The sequence below is a fragment of the Lontra canadensis genome, unplaced genomic scaffold (assembly GCF_010015895.1).
Source record: "Lontra canadensis isolate GAN:19392208 unplaced genomic scaffold, GSC_riverotter_1.0 scaffold156, whole genome shotgun sequence".
NCBI lineage: Eukaryota > Metazoa > Chordata > Mammalia > Carnivora > Mustelidae > Lontra > Lontra canadensis.
In genome coordinates this window covers 1,141,072-1,165,766 of record NW_022631150.1, presented here as the reverse complement: position 1 = coordinate 1,165,766, position 24,695 = coordinate 1,141,072, and the positions used below count along the sequence as shown (strand labels likewise).

Sequence of the window (24,695 nt, the reverse complement as noted above, 5' to 3'; positions counted from 1 at the left end):
TGTCCTTTTTCTCTGTGCGCATGTGCTCCTGCTATTTCTTCCTCTTTTTTGTAAGGACACCAGTCCTGTTGGATAAGGGCCCCACCCATATGAGCTCATTTGGCCTTAAGTATCTATTTAAAGGGCCTCTCTCCAAATACAGTCACCTGATGAGGGCTTCAATCTATGAATTCGGGGTGGGGGGGAAGGTGAGGGGATGGGGGGGAAGGGGGCGGCATACAATTCAGTCCACAACAGGGATGTAGAGGGTAGAACATATTTACCAGGACTGGAAAGCCACATAGAATTGGTGCGCTAGATTTGATTATATGAGGAGGGCAATCCATGGATAATTTAATTGGAAAATGGAAATGTAGAATCTTCTAGATCTTTTGGACCCCTGTACCTCTGAAGGAACTCTTATCATCCGGCCCTGATAGACAATTCAGGAAATTCTGACTCCAGTTTGATGAATTCCACATTATCAAAATCCACAGAAGGACACAAGCCTGATGTGGGACTCCCTGAATGATTCTCTTGCCTAAGCTGAATCTCTCGTACTCTTCTTCCCAGCAGCCACCTCAGCACTTTGATTCAGAGAAATAAGTGCACACGGCCTTTCTACTTCCGTAAGATTCATCAGAGTTGTGCTATTTCTGTGTACCAGAGCTAGGATGAGGAACAGCAGCAGCAGATGCTTACAGTTTTCTAGGACTGGGTCTCAGGTGTCTTGAAAGGAGCACAATGGGCCTGCTGGTGGCCCAGGATTGTTGGTCCTCCCTGTAGTCAGCCACTTAAATAGTGCCACCCAAAAATGTGTCTGATCTTTCACGAGGGATTAGGATCTCTGTCCCTCCCTTCCCCTCTGCTGCTCCTTCCCCAATGTTTGATTCTAGACTGAGATGTCCTATACATGTATTTAGTTTGAAGAAGAAAAAAAAAAAGTGTAACTCATAGTTAACTTTAGTAAGTTACTAAATTTCTCTGTGCATAAAATTTCTCATTTATGAAATTGAAATAAGAATTCATACCCTGACAGGGTTGTCCTACAGATTGTATAAGAACTTTCATAAGCCACTAGCATCATACCTAGAATGTGGCAGGCACTCAGAACATTTTTCATTAGCTTTCTTTGATAGTACCAGGTAGAAGAATAAAGGAGAAAAGGTTTGGAGACGAAAGAAGGAAGCGAAGAGTTAAAAGTTCCACTTTTACATAAGTGATTTGACGTCAATACACTCAAAGGCATAAGAGATTTGTAAACTTGAAACAACATACTGCGTAATGCATTGTGAATTACAGACTGTGCTAAGCAGTACAGTTGGAATGGCATTTGTACCATTTGACTTAAATTATTATTACTGCCCTTATACCAGGTAGTGACAGCAGGTAATTCCAGATTTATCCATTAAAATCTCCTGGTTAATGTGTTAATAAATACTGTAAATTAATTTAAAAAGCACTATCCAGAGTTTTGTGAACTCTTATGGCATCTCCTACATAAAAAAAAAAACCATTATCTCTTCCCATTGCCGGTAGTATGAGTATGAGTTCCTGTAGCATGCATGATCTGGCCCCTAATACCCGTGCAGCCTCCCCTCCCCCACCTGGCTAGTGAGGCTCTTACCTCTAATTCAGACTCCCACCATATTAGTCTATTGTAGGTTTCTCTTCCCTGGACTCTCACACATGTGGTACAGTCTGCCCAAGACACACTTTCCATCTCTTCACCTAGCCAATTCCTGATTATCCTTTCTAGATTAACCCTTCTAGAAAGGATCCTATTTATTGTTATATATCTAGCCCCTAGCCCCTAGGCACATTAGGATTTCAGTAAATACTTGTTAAGTAAGTGAATGAGTACTCAACCTAAATGCAAAGGATTATAATGATAATTTTCCATTACATATATAGTTGTATAACCTGTTAATTTTTTTTTATTAAGTAGGCTCCATGCTCAGTGTGGGGCTTGAACTCATGACCCTGAGATCAGGATCTGAGTCAAGATCAAGAGTAGGATGCCGAACACACTGAGCCACCCAGGCACTGCCTATTAATTTTCAAATCCCATTTAAGTAGGAAAAGAAGTATTTTATTCTTTAGTACACATACTATGTCCTACATTATACAATGCATGACATATAAAACGGATACAAGGTCTTCCTTGTAACTGCTATAAGGGATTTGTTAAGTTTCCGTGCACTCATTCATTTTGATTTTACTTCTTGGAAAAGAAAAAAATCAAAAATAGTGTCTACTGTACAACACAGAGAATTCTTATAGAAAGGCTTTTCCTCTTTAATTTGTGTCTTAACTTATTAAGAGTGTTTTAAAGGTAGTCAAAAGATTTAGATTGCAGATAGAAAATACCAAAGAGCATGTGTTTTGGGGGAAATATATCTTAAAAAGAAATACTAACAGTAAACCAAGTGATCACAATGAAGTTATGTAATCAAGTTGTTTCATTGCTCTTTCCTTTTTATAAAATTGTTGACATTCTGAAGAATTTTTTTTTCGGATACATCTGCTTAGAGATGGGAGAATGGGATCTGAAGGTAGTATAAAAATTCTAAGAAAGTGAATGGTGTGTGAGCCTTTTTTTTATTTGCTTCACAAGTAATTCACTTGTAAAAAAAATTAACATCTGCTATTTTGAAGCTAATCTTAGTGTATTGAATGCTCTTAACCATTTCTCAATCCCACAGTCTTTTATCTTGCTTCTCCTGCTGTGTTCCCACCACCCCTGATCCCATTAGCAAACCTTGAGACAGCCTCAGACTTACCAAAGTACTGCTTTGGTTTCAGCTGCTCTTCTGCAAGAGGAAGTGAATGTTGGGGGTTTTCTCTGTGGTACAGTTGTGATAAAGCTGTGGTGGTCTTATCTCTCTCGTAGGTAGTGGCTCTTTATGACTACACAGCGAATCGATCAGATGAACTAACCATCCATCGCGGAGACATTATCCGAGTGTTTTTCAAAGATAATGAAGACTGGTGGTATGGCAGCATAGGAAAGGGACAGGAAGGTTATTTTCCAGCTAATCATGTGGCTAGTGAAAGTAAGTTTTATGCTCCCTTCCTGGTTTACGAATATGGTGTAACTGATAGTCCAAGATTTTATCATTTGCTACCCTTTAATTTACTCGTTTTATAACCTTTGCTTATGTTTACCAATGGGTATCACTTTTCATTCTCGTGATATAAAAATAAATAAATAAAAAGAGGGGGCAATCATGCACGAGAAAGCTACTCCATTCTGAGATTGGAATATGTGCTTCACAGCCTCATCCTTGGGGGCCCTGCCTGTCTGGCTACAGAGACATTGTTCTTCAGCCCTTTCTGCCTGCCCCCTGCTCTGCACAGTTGTGTCAGCTCTCCTCTGGCCACAGCGGCTCCTCAGTTGACAGGCACCTTCAGAACCTCTAGTTCCCCAAGTCCCATTCTTTAACTTTGCATACCTCAGTCCCAGCCGGAACCTGCTGAAATGAACGTGCAGTAGGTTGTTTCATTCTCGGGTAAATAAAGTCCCAATTTGTGAGAAGAAAGAAGCTGGAGGAGAAATTCTACACGGGAGTTGTGAGAGCTGTCGATTTACTCCCAGGCCTTGAGAGGCGCAAATAGAACTGATAACAGAGAAGCTGGAAATGAAATAGCTTACAGACTGAGGAAAGAGAAGTATAGCAGGGCTTCTTCAGGAGAATGCTTCCTATCGACAGACAGTTCCCTCGGTAATGTGGTAGGAAAGCCCAGTACTCAAGGGTCAGGAAAACTCCAAACTGATACTGATACCGCTCAGTTTCCTCCTGTAGAATGAGGAAGTTGAGCCCTGTCACCTTTAAGCTTCCTTCCAGAAACACTGAAATTGTATAGTTCTGGTTTAAAAGGTAGTCTAGACAGCCTTGAAAATACTCCCTTTTGAATCATTACCGTTAAGTCTTTTGTTTCTGCAAAGAAGAAATTATTATAAATAACAGTTGACTTTCAGTTTTGTCTGTAAAGCCCCATCTAACCCAAACTGGCTGAACAAAAGTACTATTGATTCCTACCTAAGTTCTAAATTTTGAAAGCAAAGGAGATGAAGGAAAACAGGAAGAATAATTTCACCCATGAGGACTGGGTGCTGGGCTAGGCACAGATGAAATTAGTTTTCTTTCTGCACCCACCACCCTGTCTACACCCTGGTACTTCCCAGGGCCCGCCTGCCCCACTCTCCAGGGCTAGCTGTCTCTGCAGCTCTTTCCCTCAGCTTATCTGCTGCTTTCAGCAAACTCCTCCCCTCAAAAGTGCTAAGTGCCTCAAAAATTACCCACTTCTCTCCCTCATAACAAAATTCTTCATTTCCTCCGTGCCACTGTTGTAATTCTTCTCTGAGTACTAAATGATTGATAGCTCCTAAGCTACCTTTAATGTTCAAAAGAGGATATGTAATGGAGAAAAATTAAGGCAGTGTGGAAGGAAGAAATTTTAGGACAAGTTAATTCCCAGTCATTTTTCATAAGCTCAGTACTCGCCACTTCCAGGTTGCCTCACATATCCCAGTTTCTTCCCTCCCCTTCACAGTGACGGCTTTCTCACTGCATCAGCAGCTCTAGTGCAGCAGGAGTAGCTCCCATTTCGAAATCAGGAGAGCTGCCTGTGCAATCATAGTGGCTCCAGAGTATGTCTGTAATTTTAACTGGATATTACAGCCCGTTGTTTCTTCCAGACACGAGTGGAAACATTTAAACTCTTTTTTTCACTAGACAAGATAAAGGTGATGTGTGTATTTCTAGAGAGGATGGTATCACATTTTTAACTTTAGAATCTAGTTAATTTGCAGATATAACCCCTTAAGCTTACGAGTCTTGAGAGGCTGTACATACTTCATCCACAGTGGGTTAAAAATCCACTAAAGTTAGCTCTTCTCCATAATAACCAAAGTGCGACTTCTAAAGCATACCGCAGTGCTGCGTGGTGGCTGCATGCAGAAATTAATTCCATGTTTCAAGTAGTGATCATCCTCCAACTGTCAGAATTCCATATTGTATCCCAGAAGAATTAATACTTTTTTTTGGCATCAGTCACTGCTTCTTGAAAAAGGCTCTTAAAGGCCAGAACAAACAAAGAATTCTCAGAAAACCTGAGAATATAATGTTTGAAATTCTCACTTCATCAGGGGTTATCTTCTTTTCCCTTTTATCCTATTTTATAACCTGAATTTAACAAAAACTCACCTGCTCAGTTTTAACATTAGGGGGAAAAAAAGACCATCAACAGTGTATTCCACTCTAAAAATAGTAGGAGAAATTGTCCTTTATCTTTATCTGAAGCCAAATATGCCAAGCAAATGCTCTAAAGGAGTGTAGAGATGTGAACAGAATCTCTACCAGCTGTTCAGTTAAAAGCCATGTTCTCTAAGAGACCAACACAATGGAAGTTCCCCCCCCATCATTATAAATAACTTACTCATATTGTATCTTAAGGCCCCAGAAAGAAAAACATGAACAGATTCACTAAATGACATCTAACACCCTTTCCAATAAAAGATAAAGGAAGCCATTAATAAAATCAACCCATACACAAAGCCAATTAATATATCTTATAGTTGTGGAATTTCAGTCTGGTGTATTTTACCAATTTCTCTCAATTGAGAGTCTCCCAGGGTTGTCATTTCACTGAAACACATTTTCTTTTTAGTCCTTGAAAATTCCCATATAACTTTTTAGAGTCCACCCTGTAGATTAAAAGGTTATATAAATTATATGTATATTTTTATTATATAATCTCAATTTTATAATTATATATTCTCAAATTATGTATCTCAATTATATAATCTCAAATTCAACCCTGTGAACAAATTCAAGGTTATGTGTAGCCATAGCCCTGTGCTCATTTCTTTTGTACCATCTTCCCAAATTATTCGTTGTCCACACTTCTGCCTGGCAAAATCCTACCTGTTCTTCAGAGACTGACACACTTACCACTTCTTGGCACTGAACATTTGCTATCCACATCAGAATCTGTCTTTATTATCTCTCTTTGGAATAATGTCACACTGTGCTGTATGTTACACTTACTTGTGAACATACTACCTCCAACCAGATTGTAAGCCCCTTGAGAGCAAAGACTGTCTTTTGATCATCTCTGTCAGCTCCAGCAGTACCTAGCAGACAGCCTTGCATATGGCGGGTTCCTGGTGAATGTGAATTGAGATAAAATAAGCAAGTCTCTGCATGACCACATAATAAGTGAAAAGGACCTGTTTTCTGTTTCTGAAATCCTGCTGATGAAAACTTTCCAACCCTAAATTACGTTCTTTTAATAATTAATGTGCATAGCTATAGATCTCCTTAACACTAAGTACCAGGTAGCTTATTGTTACATGAAGGAAGTGAATATCAAGATCTTTAGTTTCATATCTGCCCCCTCTCCATTACTGTTTATTTTCCCCCCTGGCTCAGTACTCCTCAGTTTGATTACATGCACTCCCCTTGTTCAATTCCAGCATTATATCAAGAACTGCCTCCAGAGATAAAGGAGCGATCCCCTCCTTTAACCCCAAAGGAAAAAACCAAAGTGGAAAAACCTTCTTCAGCTGCTCAAAAGGTAAATGTTTTTAAGAATATGGATTGCCTATGAATTTAATTTTTGCTCTCCTCTCTATAAAATACTACTTAATTTTTCATGCTTATATATTTCATGGCTTTCATTATTATTTCTTTGACTATTGACACCAACATTATGGAATATATGAGGCAAATATTATTTTTATAATCATTAGCATAATATTATTAAAGCCACTTTCCAGATAAGGAAACCAAGAAGGCTCAGAGAGATTAAAGTAGGCCCCAAGTCACAGCCCAAGTGATGGGACATGGAACCAGACTGGAACATGGGACTTGAAGTGTGAGCAGTATCCAGCAGACACTTATTTCTGGCACTCTGTGATTCTGGCACTCTCATCAACGCCACCGGAGCAGTATACAGTAACGCTAAAGGTCCCTGAGGCCCAAAGAATAAGTAGGTTCTATTTTCCGGGAGCATTCCTCTTATTTGCTAAGTACCTCAAAAATGTTTTCAAGTTAAAATGAATATGGATATATTAGCTAGAGAAATGTCCCGTTTCTAGCCTGTGCCATCAGCTCCCCCAGGGATATCAGTCAGTATTCTTTTGTTGATGGTGCTACTTTGGTAGAAAAACTTAATAAGCACTGTACCATCATATATATTACCTGTTAAACTTACTTTATTATGTAACGTTAGCTCTTGCCTTAGGCTGAATGACTTCACTTCTTGACTCCTTGAACTGACATACTTTTTTTGTACAAATACCATGTCATGATACAGTTGTGGTCCCCCCAACAGTGTTTTGCAAGTGGAACCTCTCATGTGTCATCCGGTCATTCAACCATATTTACTGAGTGCTTATTTCCGTGCTCGGCATTCTGTGATCCTCAGTGGAAGAAGATTGAGTAGGCAAAGCACTTCCCCATCAGGAGGTTGCAGGCCAGTGGGTGAGACAGCCACAGACTATGGCAATTCCAGCGGACTGTGTCAGGAACTATAATAAAGATCTGTGCACCATGCATTGGGTTAGGGTTAGAAACACCCAGGAAGAAACCCTCTAACTGTGGCCTGGGAAGTCCAGGAGGAGTTTCCAGAGGGGATCATGCTTGAGCTAAGGCTTGCAGGATGAAAAAGTATATGCTAGGTAGAGATTCATAGAAAAAGACATTCTAGCAGAGGGAATAACTTGAGAAAGGTGTGGTGTGGTATGGTACAGTTCTGTTTGGGGATCTTAGGGGCTAATGGAGAGGATGGGAGAAATGCAACAGCCAGGCCGTGGAAAGCCTAGTGTGCTCTGCTGAGATGCTTAGGTTGTAAATCCTTCAGACAAAGGAGATCCCCTAGGAGGTAGTCCAGAGAGTGACATGGACAGATGTGCATGTTAAAAATACATTCTAGTGGCCACACAGTGATTATATTAGAGGTCTCTAAGACCTGGGTCAGGGAAATTCATTAGGAAACCATTGAGATAAAATATAAACACCTGAACTAGTGTGGTTGGAGAGGAGGGCATAAGTATAATTGACAGGATTTTATGATTGATTGGATATGATTAGAGAAATTGGAATCTAGGATTGTGCTAAAGCCCTGGCTTATTATACAACTGAATAGATGGTGGTATCACAGAAATAATAAAAGAATAAGGATATGTGGATTTGGAGATCTAGAGACAAGCAGTGGTAGGGAGTAGGCTGTGATGAGTTCCATTTTAGGTGTCTGGATTTGTTAGCGGTGTCTATAGAAATATTCCCTAGGGAGTCTGACATGCAGGACTGGAATCTGAGAAAAAGTAGGGCTTCAGATCACATGGGGAGGAGTTAGTGTATTCAGTGTATTACAGCAGAAGAGTTGAAGCTTGTAACGAAAGAGATAGCCCAGAAGAAAAAAATGTTGTAGAGTTCTGAGAGAAAGGCCAAGGACAGAATCCCAAAGGAACACTGTTATTTAAGGGACAGTCTGAGGAAGAGGAGAGATTAAGAAAAAATAATCGAAGTGGAAGGAAGAACCAGAAGAAAAGTATTCTGGAAACCAGGGGACAGGAGAGGGTCAAGGAGGGTATAGTCAGTAGTGTCAGAGACAGCCAGTCGGTCTGTCTAACCATTTAGTGATCAGGAGAACGCTGGCACCTGTGCAGAAGTATCCGTGATTGATACTAGCATGACAAGGTTTGAAGAGTGCAGTGGGGCCTCGGGAAGTGAACTCATGGAAGTCATTCCCAGAGCTTCGCTTGGAGGGAAAAAAAAAAGTCACATGGTGACTGGTGGGCGATACACTTCTAGGAATGACTTTTTTTTTTTTTTTTTTAAAGATTTGATTTATTGAGAGAGAGAGTGAGCTTGAGAAGGGGGAGCTATAGAGGGAGAGAGAGAAGCAGGCTTCCCGCTGAGCAAGGAGGCTGATGCAGGGCTTAATCCCAGGATCTCGGGATCATGACCTGAGCCCAAGGCAGAAGCTTAACAGACTGAACCACCCAGGCATCCTAGAAATGACTTTCTAAATACGGAGTGACATGGAAATTTATATTCTAAGGAGACAAAACCAATGGACAGTTTCAGGTTGGAGATAGATAAAGAAAGCACACATGGATCTTGGCGGAAGCAAGAGGTTTTTATCAGAAAGACAAGTTGATAAATTAGTCTTGGCTTACAACAGTGCTTCTCAACCTAGGGTGATTTTGCTTCCCAGGAGACATTTGGCAATGTCTGGAGATGTTTTTGCAAATACATGCATGCAGGGGGCTACTACTGGCATCTGATGGGTGGAAGTCATAGATATTGCTAGCCATATAGAATGCAGAAGACAATCCCCACCCCACCAAACGATTATCTGGCCAAAAATGTCAGCAGTGCTGAACTTAGAGCAGTGCCCCTCTATGTCTGTGAGGGATACAGAGAAGTTGATAGAGTGGAACTCTGGAAATTACAGATACCGTTATGTCCTCCAAAATATACAGGAGGTCCACTTCAAAAGTGGAAGTCAAAGCAGTTAGAAGAATAGTGACCATTAGAGCACCTGTAAGGGTAGTAGGAGCAGGAACTCATTTGGAACATAAAGAGGTTCATAAGTAGTGCTGAGAGCTGCGATTTGGATGCCCTAAAAATGTAAGCGGCATAATTCTGTGTAGTTGGATTTTTTTTCTTCAGTAGCGCTCAGCATCCCAGCCATAGCAGCGGAGAAGGCATATTTGGCATGATAGGTAGTTGGGGCAGTTGGGAAAGTGATCAAGCACAAGAGGATAAAAGATATGATTGTGTTGTTAAGAGAGTCACTGGGGTGACAGACACGCCACAGAGGGCCCGCCAGATTGGAAAGGGCATGGAATCAGAAGAAGACTGGCCGCCTTAGAAAACAGCATTCTCTGCAAGATTGCAGGAAGCCGCGTACACCCTGGAGGAGGTATAGTGTCATAAAGAAGCTAACAAGCCAGAACTGTGGTCTGTAAGCCCGCAGACACTTTTGCTTATTTAATACTTCAGATGTCCAGCAACCCGAGGGTCTGATAAATTCAGAGTGTGTGTAAGAGATGAAGTGCTATTGAAGGATACATGATTCAAATTGAAATGGCCAAGGAATTAGGACCCAGAGCAGTGGACATGTTGTACTCTTCGATTTTCAAGTTCTGGGATTGTTGCAAAGGTTGGAATGCAGGGGCCACTGGGAAAGCAAGAGCTTAAGTCCTTGGTGTCTCACCCAACTACACATTGAAATCAACTAAGAAATTTAAAAAATCAATACTGAAGCATGTCCCCATACCGACAAAGTGACTGAATTGGCCTAGAATGGGAGCTCAGCATGGGTAGATTTCAAAAGCTTTCCAGATTGTTTTAATGCGTGGCCAACATTGAGAACCATTATGTGTTAGAGTGACTGTAAGGTCTGAAGGTAACAGCTACAGAGACAAATAAGAGATGGTCTAGGCAGGTGTCAAGGCGTGCTTTGAAAGTATAATAGCCTGTGGGGCACCTGGCTGGCTCAGTTGGTAGAGCATGCAACTCTTGATCTTGGGGTTGTGAGTTCAAGCCCCTGTTGGGTATAGAGATTACCTTAAAAAAAAAAGAAAAAAGAAAAGAAAAGAAAGAAAGTATAATAACCTAAAATTAGCAACAGAGAGCTAAGAGGGGGCCAGTGTTAACTCCAGATCCCTGGGGTTCATGATTGGGTTATGTGAGAACAAATAGCCTGTGGTACAAAGAACTGGGAAAAAAAAAAGTTTCTAGGTAAAGCGCCAGTTTCAAATACAGCAAAGACATATGGCAGTGGTTGCCTGTGACAGTATGGGGACAACAGAGGATACAGTTCAAAGGATTGTTAAGGAATTCGGGCACATGTTGCATGTGTAACATTATCCATTGTTTGGAAGTGAGCACCAGATTTAAGAATTTAAGGAGATACTGATGTAAACTTACAACCTAAAGACATTTAATGCAATGAAAGCATTTATAACATTAACACAGGGACTCATTGTAACAGCTCACAATATTCCTAGTCTGTGTCAAGAACTGTGTGAGATGCTATGAAAGACATAACGTTTACTTACAGTGACTTACTGGTATCCCTGACTCCACATCGTGCCGACCTTTGAAATTTGGGTTACTCAACCCCACGTCTATGTGCAGTAGCGTTGAACTCCTTCTGCCTCAGCTGAAGGAGGAGCTAGAAGGAACTTGGTCAGTATCTTACTGGCTGCCTGGGAAGTTGGTACTGCCCCTTCCTCTTCCTGATGTCCCTGTAGATCGAGACCTCTTACCTGCTTCTCAAGTCCCTGGTTCTCACTACCTCGGCCACCCCTCCTCCACTTAAAAGAACTCACTGCATCGTAGTCTTTGCTGATTTTTTAGTGTTGTGTACTTTTTCCTCTCACAGACTGATCTCTGTATTTAATGTATACCTTTATATTTATATCCCAGTGGACCAATTCTTCAAATATCCATCTTGACCCTAATCTCACTGCTGCCCTCACTAATTCTAAGAAGAGTTAAAGGAACTCACAAGACATGCAATGTAAAGCATTTTAGAACTTAAAATAGGTAAAGCAAGAAAGTTGCAGAGGATAGGACTCCATGTGGGCAAAGCAGTAGTAAAGTTCTCATGGTTGAGAAGGAACTCCAGTGGCCTTTAGGGCTTAAGCTGCATAGATATCTTTTGTTGAAGAACATGATTTGATCTGCTTGGTCTGAATCCATGTGTTACAATAGAATCCTACATGGTTTTCTTCGTAGGGATGGAGGTACCAGGTGTGTAGTTAAATAATGTTTGACTTCTCTCTACAGGAAAATATCAAGAATAATCTCTGCTTATAAAAAGAAGAAACAGTAATGTTGTCCCAAGTAATCAAAATGCCTTGGGTTCACTCTGAGCCATGATGCCAACAGCCAGCCTTAAGAAATGTGTCACTGGGCTTCCTTAGCACCTGGCATAGTTGCATTTCTTCAGTTGAGTTCCTTTATCAGGATATATATGGTTTGATTTTATCAAGATCCTGCCACAAATTCTATCAAATGTTTAATTTCAAGAGCAAGTTTTATATTTATTATCATATAAAAGATATGTTTAAAAAGAAGAACATGAAAAGTAGTCTTTTATGTTAAGTGCCTAGAATTGGGGAAGGGAAGGTCCTATGTTCTTAGACTGACAAAACTGGTGACCTGGAAGGAACCCTAGAGATCATCCACAGTGATTCTAGTCAGTCCCTTCACTTTACGGATAAGGAAATCAAGATCCAGAGAACTTGTAAGAGTTTTGTTCAGGATGACTCCTAGCTGAGAGCTGGGCCTTCATGTTGTCAGACCAGTGCCTTTTTGTCCCTTATACTAGTCCGCAGCGCGGACAGCGGCCCTCCGCACAGCCAGCCACAGTTTGTGTCACACCAGCTTCCACATTCCTGTGAATATCTGCTTCGTGGTGTTCGTCTCCATGTGCAAGTTTTTAGAATTGTACTCTCTGTACTTTTTAAGGAAAAAAGGAAACCTTAGTAGTTTTCTTTCTTCTTTAAATTTTCTCTATTCAAACTATAGAATAAGAAGTAAAATTATACCTTTTTAAAAGCTTGGCAGCTGCTGCATCCTGTAAGTCCTTCCAAGTGGCACACACCTGTCCTGTTGCTGCTCATGCCAGGCACCTTCCAGCTTTTCATCGAGTTCACTGCAGTGTCAGTGGGTGACGGCATCATCGGGCTCTCCCAGGGCAGGTGGCGGGCACGGGGCTGGAGGCGGCGACTCTCCGTGATAGGCCAGAAGGTCCCCAGACACATCAGTGATGACCTGTGGTTCAGGGGAGAGAGGAGAATGTTTTCCTCAAGCTCACTCCACAACATTTGTAGCACGAGGTGCTGTAAATTTGCATCTAATAGAAGGAAGAATATTGGTGCTACCAGGGAGAGGAAAAAAACCGAGATTTGAAGAAAAAAATAGTGCTGATAGCCTTGGTTTATTTGTGTTTATATTTTGGATCTTGTTTTCTTAGGCTCTTTATTTTTGCCAGCCTAAGCATGAATCTATGTCATCCATTTATTTGGGTAAGAAGGTTGTTAAAATTACTGTTTTAAAAAATTTTTTAATGATTTTAAGTTGTTTTACTATAAAAGCAATATATGCTCATAGTTTTAAAATTTTAACCAATAAACAATAGTGTAAATAAAAAATAAAACCCCTCTGTCTGGCTAATATTTGTGTTCATTCTAATAGTTTCTTCCATGTCCTGTTAAAAATGTTATCTGCATATGAACACACGTGTCTTTATTCATGTATGTTCTTTTTTTCAATGAAACTAAGATCATACTTAATATTCTAGTTTTTTCTTCCACCAGTATATCCTGGATATCTTATTAGCACGGGCTAATGAGAAAATGACTCGTTTTCTTTTTTAATTCCTAAAATGCCCAGTATTTTTGGATTTCTGAAAATTCTTTTTTTTTTTTTTTCTAAAAATGAAACCCAAAGCAGAAAAGTACCTTCTATTCTACAAAGGTTTCAACACTGATATAACTAGGTATGTTTTTGTGTAAATGCCAGACACAGAGTAGTAATTATTCATAGGAATGTTAGATTATTTCTGAGCGTAGAGACATTACTGTCACGTTTTTGTTTGCTTTTCTCTAAAAAGTCATTAAAAGAATAATATTTAATAGTTTTGCTTATTTCGAGATGACTCTAAAAATATCCATTATAGCTCAGCTCCTCCATTGAGGAGAGTATTAATTTTAATTGTTTTCAGTATTTTACTTAGCGTCTAGATTCAGAGTAGGCAGGGCTTATTCAAAAAAGCTGACCCCTAAACCAAAGTGCAGACTCCAGTTTTATGCGGGAACAGCTTTTTCTTGTCTAGTCCAAACCAAAACAGAAAACCCAGAGGCATCAGTTAACTCCATGGTAATTCCTCTTCCAGCCAAGCCATACAACCACATGGGATTTTATGTTGGTAATTCTCTCAACCTCTCAGAAAAACAGTAGGCGGTAAATAAGTTGCCTTCAAGGTGCTTGTGTCTGTCTTCCTGTACAGAATATCTGATTTTCATTTACCTTCTTCATGCCCAAAGGAGTCACAATTCATTAAGCCTGGATTCATTGTCCTCTGTGTCATCATTTTCACAAATCACTTCATACAGAAAAAAAATTTCCATTTACTGGTCCTTCTACCAGGAGTGCCATCTGAATTATTTTTAACCACAGAAACAATATGATTTTATTGTGTTAAATCCAACAACCTGTTTATAATAGATTATGGCTATTTTTGGCAGCTTGAAGCACATTTTCCAAAATATCCAAAAGTTAGTTAATGTACACTAGATCATTTAAAATACAATCATAACTTTATTGCCTCTTTCCTCTATTGCTAAAGAATACTACTGCTATAGCACCACATTTTTCTGCCCACAGGTCCTGTCCTTGTGCTTTAATAAAACCAACTTTTTGTACAAAAAAAAAAAAAGAATACCAATTTATGTCTTTTTTTTAACTTTAATAATTCTGTTTATCAAAGAAACTACAGGTGATTTATCTCTAATTTGTTATATTGGGTAGATAAAAGTTAACTTATGTTTGCATTTGCTTCAAAATTTCAGGAATGTTTGAAGTTTTCTTCCTTCATCTGAAGAGAACTAAACCAAAATCGTAACTTCTAGTGAATATAAAACCAAAGTTCTAATTTGTGTCCCATGAAGAATCTCAATGCAGACAATATTGATATATATTTTTATTTATAATTTGTTTCAATAACTTGTAAGTATTTTGAGAAAACGATATTAATTTCAAAAGCCATTATTTACATTTGAACATTTGAACATAATCTAGAGAGAGAACGTGTCTGCAGAGAAAGTGAGTGGACCCTGGTGATGGGACAGCAAAGCAAGCGTGACCACACTGACAACTTGTCTACTCAGTTTATCCAGCCTGAGGCCCAGGACCTAGATAATTGTCAGTGCCAGGTAAAGGGGCTACGAGAGAATCCCCCTGCAGCCTCGCCTCTATTATATCTGAGTATACATAAAAGGTTTAAGATAAGTGATATTATACTAGGTCAAATCAATATTCCACTTGGCCCATTGCTCTATCTTACTATAACTTTAAGGGTTGTTTGATGGAATAATATGGTGTTTGTTCTTCATGATGATATTTTCAAAGGTTAACCTAAATGTCAGCAACATCCCTCTAGTAATCTATCACAGATCTAAAATGTATAAGATATTGTTGGGAGAACTTGCCATCAGTCATTCCTAGTTGTAAATTGTCCTTTAGATAGTGGCAGAATTGATTATTATCAGTCACCCTATCTTCTGACTCGACCAGCAACATGTCCTTTTTTCTAAAGGTCTCTGATACCCTAATTCTCCTGTCCTCTTGTCTCGTCAAGTACTCCAAGGTTTCTCAGCCTTGGCGCCCTGGCATTTTGGGCTAGATAATTCTTGGCTTGAGGAAGTATGTTGTATGTTATAGGAAGTTTAGCAGTGTTCACTAATCCATAAGGTGCCACAATTTGTGGCAGCTTTTTCTAGTTGTGACAATCAAAAATATCTTCCAGACATTGCCAAATTCCCCCTGGGGGACAAAATCATCCCTTCCAGTTGAGAACTACTGCTCTATTTTAATTTTTAAAAAATACAATACATATGTTATATATATGTGTGTGTATTTCCTTAAATTAAATTTTTAATTTAAGGTCCTATTGTTGAGATTTTGGCTTCATTTTTCCATTTCTGGCAAATACATGAGTACTGGTGCTGGGGTTAGACTGTACTTCTTACAAATAATAGCCTCACATGAAAATGTATCCAGCAGAGTCAACATGAAAAATATATATAAAACGCCTCCCACTTACATGTAGATAGCTCTTGACGGCCATTTATTTCCTTTGCCTTAGAAATTCTCTGGATGCTAATGTTCTTGTCACTGCTTAGCAGTCCCAGTAATGCCATAATGCTCTCTGATTTTAACATGGTTCTCCTTCAGTTGACATACAAAGGAAGAACCTTTTTTTTAATTTAAAAGTCTCTTTTATCCACACAAACCCAACATACAATACAGAACATTGAAACAGATTTGCTTTTATCACTCTTCTGCAAAATTTTTTGTGCTTAATGAGACTTTTCTTTCTTTTTACCTCTATTTATGCTTCCCCATCACTATGGGTATGTTGAATTAGCAACCTCTGTTAAATACTGCTGGGTCTTACACAAAGAAAATATAGAATGCTGGAACATCCGGAGGTTGACATCTGCTGTGTAAGAAAATCTTCTCTGCCCATGTGATACCAGTTCGCAGAGTCACTGACTAGAAAGCAGCATCATCCCCGAGATAACTGTAGAAAAACATGCCTAGGCCAGGATCATGAGACCAAATATTGCCCTGTCCTTAAACTCACTGACAGGTCTAAGTCTAAATTACATTTCAAATTCCCATATGAGCAATCTTACAGTGTGGATCACATTTTTTATCACAACTTTCGTAATTATCACGAACACCATATATGGTTATTCAGTCTATTAGAGTTAATAAAGTTTACATTGTAAATATTGTTAAAACAAGAGTGTGGTTTGTTCTCGGGTACACATAGTAGATATAAACCTATTAAAAAGATATAAACAGCAAAGTTAAAAACAACAAGTTGGCGCCTGGGTGGCTCAGTGGGTTAAGCCTCTGCCTTCGGCTCAGGTCATGATCTCAGGGATGTGGGATCGAGTCCCGAATCGGGCTCTCTGCTTGGCAGGGAGCCTGCTTCCTCCTCCTCTCTCTCTGCCTGCATCTCTGCCTACTTGTGGTCTCTCTCTGTCAAATAAATAAAAAAATAAAATCTTATTAAAAGGAAAAAAGTTAAAAACAGCATCACTGAACAATTTTGTTTTGTATGGATATATGTCCATATGTATGCATATTGAAATGAGGAGTAAGGAATCATTCATTTAGACTGCAGACTGCCCAGAACCTCCACTTAGAGGAATGCTTTTCCCCCATAATCTCATGGCATATTGTTTTTCTCTTATTACATTTATCAGCTGCTACCTCAGTGCCTAGGTATTTGTATATACATTTGCCCTCACTAAATTATGAGACACAGCCTCACTATGTCTGTTTAGTGTTGTTTATCCAGAACCCTAGAAACTTCTAATAGGAACCCTAGAAACTTCTAGGGAAATTGAAATCCTTGATGTGTAGGTCTAGTAAGAATCAAGATTAAAAACAAGAAGGGAAGAAAGCAAGAAAGGGAGGAGATATGACAACAACCCATGCTTATCAATTGCTAAGCTGTACTCACTAAGTCAGTCTCAGACACCCACATCAAAGATTAGTCCTTAGCTCTCCTACCTCAACAAATTGCCAACTCCATATATGCCAGATTAATAGTTCTCAACGTGCTAGGCCTCAGATTCACCTTGGGCACTTGTGTAAAATTCCTGGTGCCACATCCTATCCTAAACATATTTCTGAAAGCCTCCTTGGTGGACGCAAGAGTTATAGAATTTGCTAGAGAGTGCCCTTCCAGTCTCATTGGAGGAATAACATACCTATTTCAGATCCCATAATCTCAGAATATAAACTCTGAGTTGACCTGACTCTACAGCAGCTTCCAAAACGTTGCACATAGCTATGTGAAACCAGTGGGAATCAACTTCCCAGTAGTCCTATTCCCTCCAAAACCCCCCCACCTTAGTACTCTACATGTAGAATAGTCTCAATAAATGATTATGATTTGGGTGAGACAGAGGTCCCCAAAACTCCATAGGTATATCAGGAATAAGAAGGTAGCAATGAAGAACTGTAAATTAGTAATTTGGTGGATACGCAGAAGCCATGTAGAAAAACATAGGGTGGGCGGCGCCTGGGTGGCTCAGTGGGTTAAGCCTCTGCCTTCGGCTCAGGTCATGATCTCAGGGTCCTGGGATCGAGCCCCGCGTCGGGCTCTCTGCTCAGCAGAGAGCCTGCTTCCTCTCTCGCTCTCTGCCTACTTATGATCTCTCTCTCTCTGTCAAATAAATGAATAAAATCTTTAAAAAAAAAAAAAAAAAAAAAAAAAAAAAGAAAAACATAGGGTGGATTCTCACTGTTCCCAGTAGTTATGTTCTCTGAAGTCATCATGAACACTGAATCAGTGCTACTAGCAAATATACAGGATTATGTTCCTGTGAGCCTCTGGTTATAACATTTTCATCAGCCATTATAAAATGTAAAGGCACTTTAACATATATTGTTGATTCGTTAAAGGTGAACTATCCAGCAGTACTAGAATTTGTGCCTGAGCAAAGCTCAAACGGACACATGTATTTTATCTAAGGCGTATCAGGCTCCCTGCATGTAGTCACACTAGACAACACTTCAGCCCATTGTTTAGGTATCTTAAACCACAGAATCACCAACAAAACTCAAAACTGTGACAAACGTAGGGATACTTATTTACAGTATAGAAGCTGAATTAGAGTATTTGAAACATACTAAAACATTAGAAGTTTCTAGGGTTCCAACCTCGGCTGGGACAGTGTGCATTGGGCAGCTCAGATTTTCAGCACTTAGCCTGTGTCGGTGCGTTCCAACGGCTATAGAAAGCACCACGGGTGTTGATCTGGGCTTACAAATGAGCTGCAGTGAGGAGGTGAATTTGCAAACAGGCAATCCACAAATAATGAGGCTCAGTTGTGTTTTAAAGCTATTAAAAGTACATAGCTGTTTCGGAAAACCCATTAAGTCTTCATAATAAAGACGAAGGAGAAGTTCAGGCAAAGGGAGTTGGTTCAAAAGGAAAAAAAGAATAACCTGCTACTTCTAGCATGGCTCATGTGTCCGACTGTTTTCTTCTATTTCTTTCTTTCTGGATGGAAATAAAAGGGCTAAAAGTTCCTTGAAGGTGGGAACCGTGTCATGTTCAGAATCAAATTCCCAGCATCTAGTGAATGTTTGTTGAGCGATGGAAAGATCCCGTAGACAAGTAGGATCAGCTGCACTGAAAACTGAGGTCATTACAAGACTTCCAAGTCAGCCCTGCCCCACGCCGGGGTCCTCTGGCGCCGGTGCTGCACGCCGAGGATGTTCCGCCATGCAGGGAGGGCTGCGACGGACTTCGTAAAACCTTTAGGTCTCCGTCAGTCTCTCCAGGTTCCTTCCTTAACTCCCATCTCTAGGGAATAGTCCTGTCCCAGAAGAGGCAGTGGATGACCCAAATGGTTCTGTAGTCTGCAGGAATTAGATGGGGATGGCATTCTGATGTTTCCTGCCTTCCTGCTTATCTGCAGTCATTTTTCCTTCTCCCTGAATCGGGTCACTTGGACCACTAGGACATAAATTCACGGAAGCAGCAATTATTTACCAGTTTGATGCCAGACACATGTAGTATTTGGAGCGCATGACTGAGCCTACTTCTCTTACCAGTCCCCAGGTCGGGGGGCAAACTAGTTGCCCGTTTTTTGTACTTAGCCTCTGGAATTTTATCAATGCCAAAGAAAGTCACGTAATTGTCTTGGGTGTCTCTGTGTCATTTTTGTGATGGATTCCCAGTCTCATTGGGGCTCTTGGTCTCCGTCATCGTTTTTGTTCTTCCTGACTGACTCCCTACCGTCACAGTACTGTCCACATTCCTCGGGTCCCTAACCTTACTCCAAGTTGACTTTGTCTCTTCTTCCTGAAGAGAAGTTATCCAGCATGAATGTCCTCTACTTCTCGTCTCTCCTTCTTCTGTATTTCTGTTAATTTCACCTTTCTTCTCCAGCCGCTTTCAGATCTCACAGAAAGAAGCACACTTCTTTCAATAGCTGACCCCTCCACTTGTAATTTTGGTCCTCTTTCCCCTCCCACATCCTTCTAGCTCTCCCCCATCAGGGAGAGCCAATGTCCTCATTCTTCCACTCCTCTGGCATCTTCATTATTTATTCATTTCTCTCCTACATACTGAAAGCCTGCTGTTTTCCCAGGCACTGTGATGGAATGTTGTCTGTATGGTAGAATGGCAAATTAAACACACAGCCCCTCCACTTACAGAAGTTACTGTCTAATGAGTGAAAGTCACTGTAATTAGTGAGTCACAGAGGGAAGCGTAGAAGCAATGAGAAGACAGTGAAGGGAGACTATGAGGCCATGTGGTGAGAAGTAGATGGTTGGTTTTTATGAGGAGGATACATTTGAGGTAGTAGCAACCGCAGGTGCAAAAGCCCTAAAGTGGCCAGAAATGCTCATCAGAAAAATTGAAAAGCCAGCTGGTCACAGGGGGAAGGGACAAGGGATGAAGCACAGAGTGGTGGAAGGACCAAACCCAGCAGTTAACAGACCGTGTGAAGAAATACTCCATACCCCCAGTGTTCCTAGACCATTCACACCACCATCTCTCTGCTGTTTCTCTCCTTTTGTAACGCTGCACTTACAGCTCCTTCCTCCTTCTCTGGCTCAGCCTGCCGCCACAATACAAGCCTTCTCCAGCAAACATGCTGCTGTTATATATTGTTATATATTTTTCTCTAATGTATTTTTTTTCTAGATTATCCCTTCTACCCCCAAGTTTTAGCTAATAGTTTGGTATTTCAGATGTATCAAATCCTACTTCTGTAACTCTGGCCCTATCCTAAATCCCCAGGTCAATTTCTACCTGCCTCCCAGAAATTTTTGTGTAGATTATCCTTCTGGAATCTCTGGCCTCATATGCCCATCATCTGCTTTCATCTTGAGGGAGTTTGCTCTTGAAAGAGCTGGCAGATAGTCCAGCATCGGGGTTTTGCAGCACAAGAGGATGATAGACTTCCACACGAAATGCAAGAACTAATAGAAATGGTCCCTGACCTAAGCTTAGTGAGGTCAGGAGAGCTTTCCAGAAGAATCGGTTTCTCAGGAGAGTTTCACGGAAGGAAGAGCATTCCTGACAGACTGAATCTATACTAAGGCAGGGTGCACGGGGACACCATAAAAATTTCATCATGGCTTGTGCTTGGGATGCAAAGTTTAAAAACAATCTGAACCTGAACAAATGGGCAGGATTAAGAAGGTCCTTGTATGGCATGTTAAGAAGCTGGGTTTTATCCTGGAGGTCGTAGGGAGCCGCTGAAGAAGATAGCATGATCAAATGGGTTATTTCAAAAGCTCGCTCTAGGGGCACCAGGGTGGCTTGGTCGGTTGAGCATCTGACTCTTGGTTTTGGCTCAAGTCATGATCTCGGGGTCATGAGATCAAGCCCTACTTCGGTCTTCATGCGTGCTGGGTATAAAGGCTGTTTAAGATTCTCTCTCCCTCTCCATCTGCCCCTTCCTGCCTCGCTCCCTCTAAAAAACAAACCGAAAAAGCTCACTCTAGAAGCTTTGGAAAAAAGCAGTACTGAAGGAACTAAGTAGGAGAAGCTGTTGCAATAATCCAAGCCAAACACAGTGAGACCCTAGGGCATGGTGACTAAATGTGAAGGCAAAGGAGAAATCTGGGTTTCTGACTGGACTATCTCAGTGTGTAAGAGTATGAGAAACACTGCAGTTTGAGACTCACAAATTTGCCAGGGTCTGTGCAGCAACCTGTTGCAGACATCTTGCTGGCTTCTGAGAAAGTCAGGAGAGATTTGCTGAGAACTCATACTGGCTAGGTAGTTTTGATGAAACTGATTATGTTTCAGAAAAAATCATGTTTATAAAATGTGCTGAAAAGTGGCGATTTCCAAATCATCTTGAAGAATACTTGAGATCTGGTTTCATGGTATTTATTTGGAAGCCATTAGCCTAAACACACTGGTTAAATGCATGGGAACAGAAGAATATAAAGAATGGAAAGGACAAGGGGCAGATGTATTAGGATGCCAGTTTTGTTTTGTTTTTTTTTAAGATTTTTATCTATTTATTTGACAGAGAGAGATCACAAATAGGCAGAGAGAGGAAGCAGGCTCCCCGCTGAGCAGAGAGCCCGATGCAGGGCTCGATGCAGGGCTCCATCCCAGAACCCTGAGATCATGACCTGAGCCGAAGGCAGAGGCTTAACCCACTGAGCCATCCAGGTGTCCTGTGATGCCAGGTTTTTTAAAGAGTGAACTGAGAAGAGGGAGCATGGTATGGACATTGCCATGACCTCTGGTCCCAGCCTCCAGCAGTCTTCGCTCTTCCATTCTCCAGCCTTTAATTCACCTGTTCCCTCGGGCACCTGGGTGGCTCAGTACTTCGGCGTCTGCCTTCGGCTCAAGTCATGAACCCAGGGTCCTGGGATTGAGCCCCCGCATCGGGTTGCCCGCTTCTCGGGAAGCCTGCTTCTCCCTCCCCCACTCCCCGTGCTTACGTTCCCTCTCTTGCTGCGTCTCTGTCAAATAAATAAAAATCTTTTAACAACAACAACAACAAATGTACCTGTTCCCTGCCTACCAGAGAGGAGATACCTTGCTAAAATAGAGATCAAGTCACGTGACTTACCAGCTCAGAAATCTTAGTTGGCTCTACATTTGTCTATAAAGTTCAAATCTCATAAATGTTTATCTAGATCCCACACATTAAAGATTGAATTGAATTCCAACCTACTTTTCTTCATCTTCTAAAACAACCTCCTGAGTAGGCTGCCCAGCACACATTCCTCAAACCTCTTCTCACCCTGTTTTCTTGAACTTTATAGTTTCATGTGCTTCTGCAGTTATCAGAATTTCAGTTCATCCTTTTAAGATCTCTCTAAATGCTCCCTCTGCTGTGAATCTTTCTCAAAAACCTCAAGTTACAATTCGAGGCTACTGTTTATTTCCACACATTTTCTTTTTACCTTTATCGTAACGTTTATCCCGTTCTGCCTTGCTGGTTGTAGCCACAGCTTTTGCCATTAGATCGTAAACTCTTTACTCTTAAAGCCTACTCAGCTTCGTACTCCCAGCACTTCTAACACAATTCCTCCCTTACAGAATGCGGTTTCATAAATATCTGTTGTTGTTTTTTAATTGGCACAGTTAATACCAAAAACTCAAGTCAGGGGGCACCTGGGTGGCTCAGTGAGTTAAGCCTCTGCCTTCAGCTCGGGTCATGATCTCAGGGTCCTGGGATCGAGCCCTGCATCGGGCTCTCTGCCCTCTCTGCCTGCCTCTCTGCCTACTTGTGATCTCTCTCTCTGTCAAAAAAAAAAAAAAAAATCCCAAAACTCCAAGTCATGAACCAAGATGAAGACCTTTGCTTTTTGTTTTAATATACTTCTAGAAACTGCATCTTCATGCAGGGGACTATTCTGTCCTTAAGGAAAAGCATTATAATTCATCATATAAAATTCACATAATCAGTAATAAATTCTAAAATCAAAGAACAGCAAACTTACATAAATATATAAAATTATAAAATCGTGTTCCTGGAAACAGAATTTTAGCAACAGAGGAAATCTTGTCTAATCCAGTGGTATATAAACTCTTCCATAGACCCCTACTCTTTAGGGATCTGGGGAGTAGGGCTGGCCACCAAACCTAGCTTCACCTAGAGTAATTCTCTGCTTAGGGGTTTTTATATGAGCCTTTCAAGCAAAACAGTTCTGAAAAATAGTTTTGCTGTTAAATCAGTTTGGAAAAACAGAATTGTAGCCTTCCACTACTTCTGTAAGCTTGGTGACTCTGGGCCTCCATTTCTTCATCTGTAAAATACAAGAATGGTGCTATGGTCATTCATGCTTTTATGCTGAGCCCCATCTGTTCATTTTCAAGTAAAAAACAGATCGCCAAAGAAGTTAAGTGGTTTGTGCTTAGGCCACAGAGAAAGTTAATGACAGAACCAAGACTGGAACTTAGCCACCAGCTCTGGCGGTGGTGGTTTTCCTCTCTCTCTTTTTTAAAAATTCCTGAAAAGTGGGTATAAGTAAATTATAGGTACTAATAATATGGGCAAGATAGAAGATATCAGAAGGTATTATAAAGAGCATGTATATATAGAGCTATACGATATCATAAATTTGCCTTATTTAAAGCTCACTGGTATGCTAGCTACAACAGACATTGATTGAACGTTTACCTAATTTTACATTCGTTCCTCAAGTTTACAGAAATTTATGGGTGAGTTGTCTGCATGGCCCATTTTTCTTTTACAAAGCTATTTATGAGTAGTTTTCTTCTTGGTGAATCTCCATGTGCTGAGTGGAGGCACTTAAAATCATGCCATTAATCATTCCTCTCATGTTTTAAGTCTCACTGCATCTAAGTATAAAAGCATCACTGAGAAGCTGTGAGGGTTTGGGAAACAGGAGTCTCCGGATTCTGGTCCTTTCATTCATCTCCTTTGCTTTGCTCATCTTCCTCTCTTCATCCCCTCCTCCTCAAATCAAGGGTTTCCGTGAAGAGAAAACGAAGTCACAAAACAACTTTGAGAGGTGTACGTGGACAGGAGGGAAAGAAGGGCGTCATGCTCCTAGACCATGTTGATGGTGGGGGGTAGTGCTTATGGGATGATTGTATTATAGCCTTGGGGGCTTTTTTGTTAAAAGAGAAAATGAAAGAAAACAGCTCACAGAGACACCTCCTTCTTCCCCCTTCTTCTGCCTCCATGAGTAACTACTCATATGGCGTGCTGCTGCTGAGACCAAGGAATGAGTGAGTAAAAGTGCTTAGAAGTGGCAAATTGGTCCGAATTAATTAAGTGTCCTTTAACAAATAAGTGTTAAAACTTTGTAATGTGGATACCCTAGTAACTTAGGATTCATAGGATTTGAACACAAGTTAAGCCACCTTTGCATCATGAAAAAGGACTTGAATGTGCCAATTACTATTACACAGTAATACAGTAGGAA

General features: G+C 40.6%; 1 protein-coding gene across 2 annotated transcripts in view; it reads left to right on the top strand.

The window, feature by feature from the left end:
* The window catches only part of AHI1 (Abelson helper integration site 1), a 207,327-nt gene that overhangs the window by 156,811 nt on the left and 25,821 nt on the right, over positions 1-24,695 (top strand). For both annotated transcript variants that reach the window (XM_032844822.1, XM_032844821.1), the window contains 2 exons: positions 2,873-3,035; positions 6,461-6,561. In XM_032844822.1, coding sequence (XP_032700713.1) covers positions 2,873-3,035; positions 6,461-6,561 — 264 coding nt within the window. The remainder of the gene's footprint in view (positions 1-2,872; positions 3,036-6,460; positions 6,562-24,695) is intronic.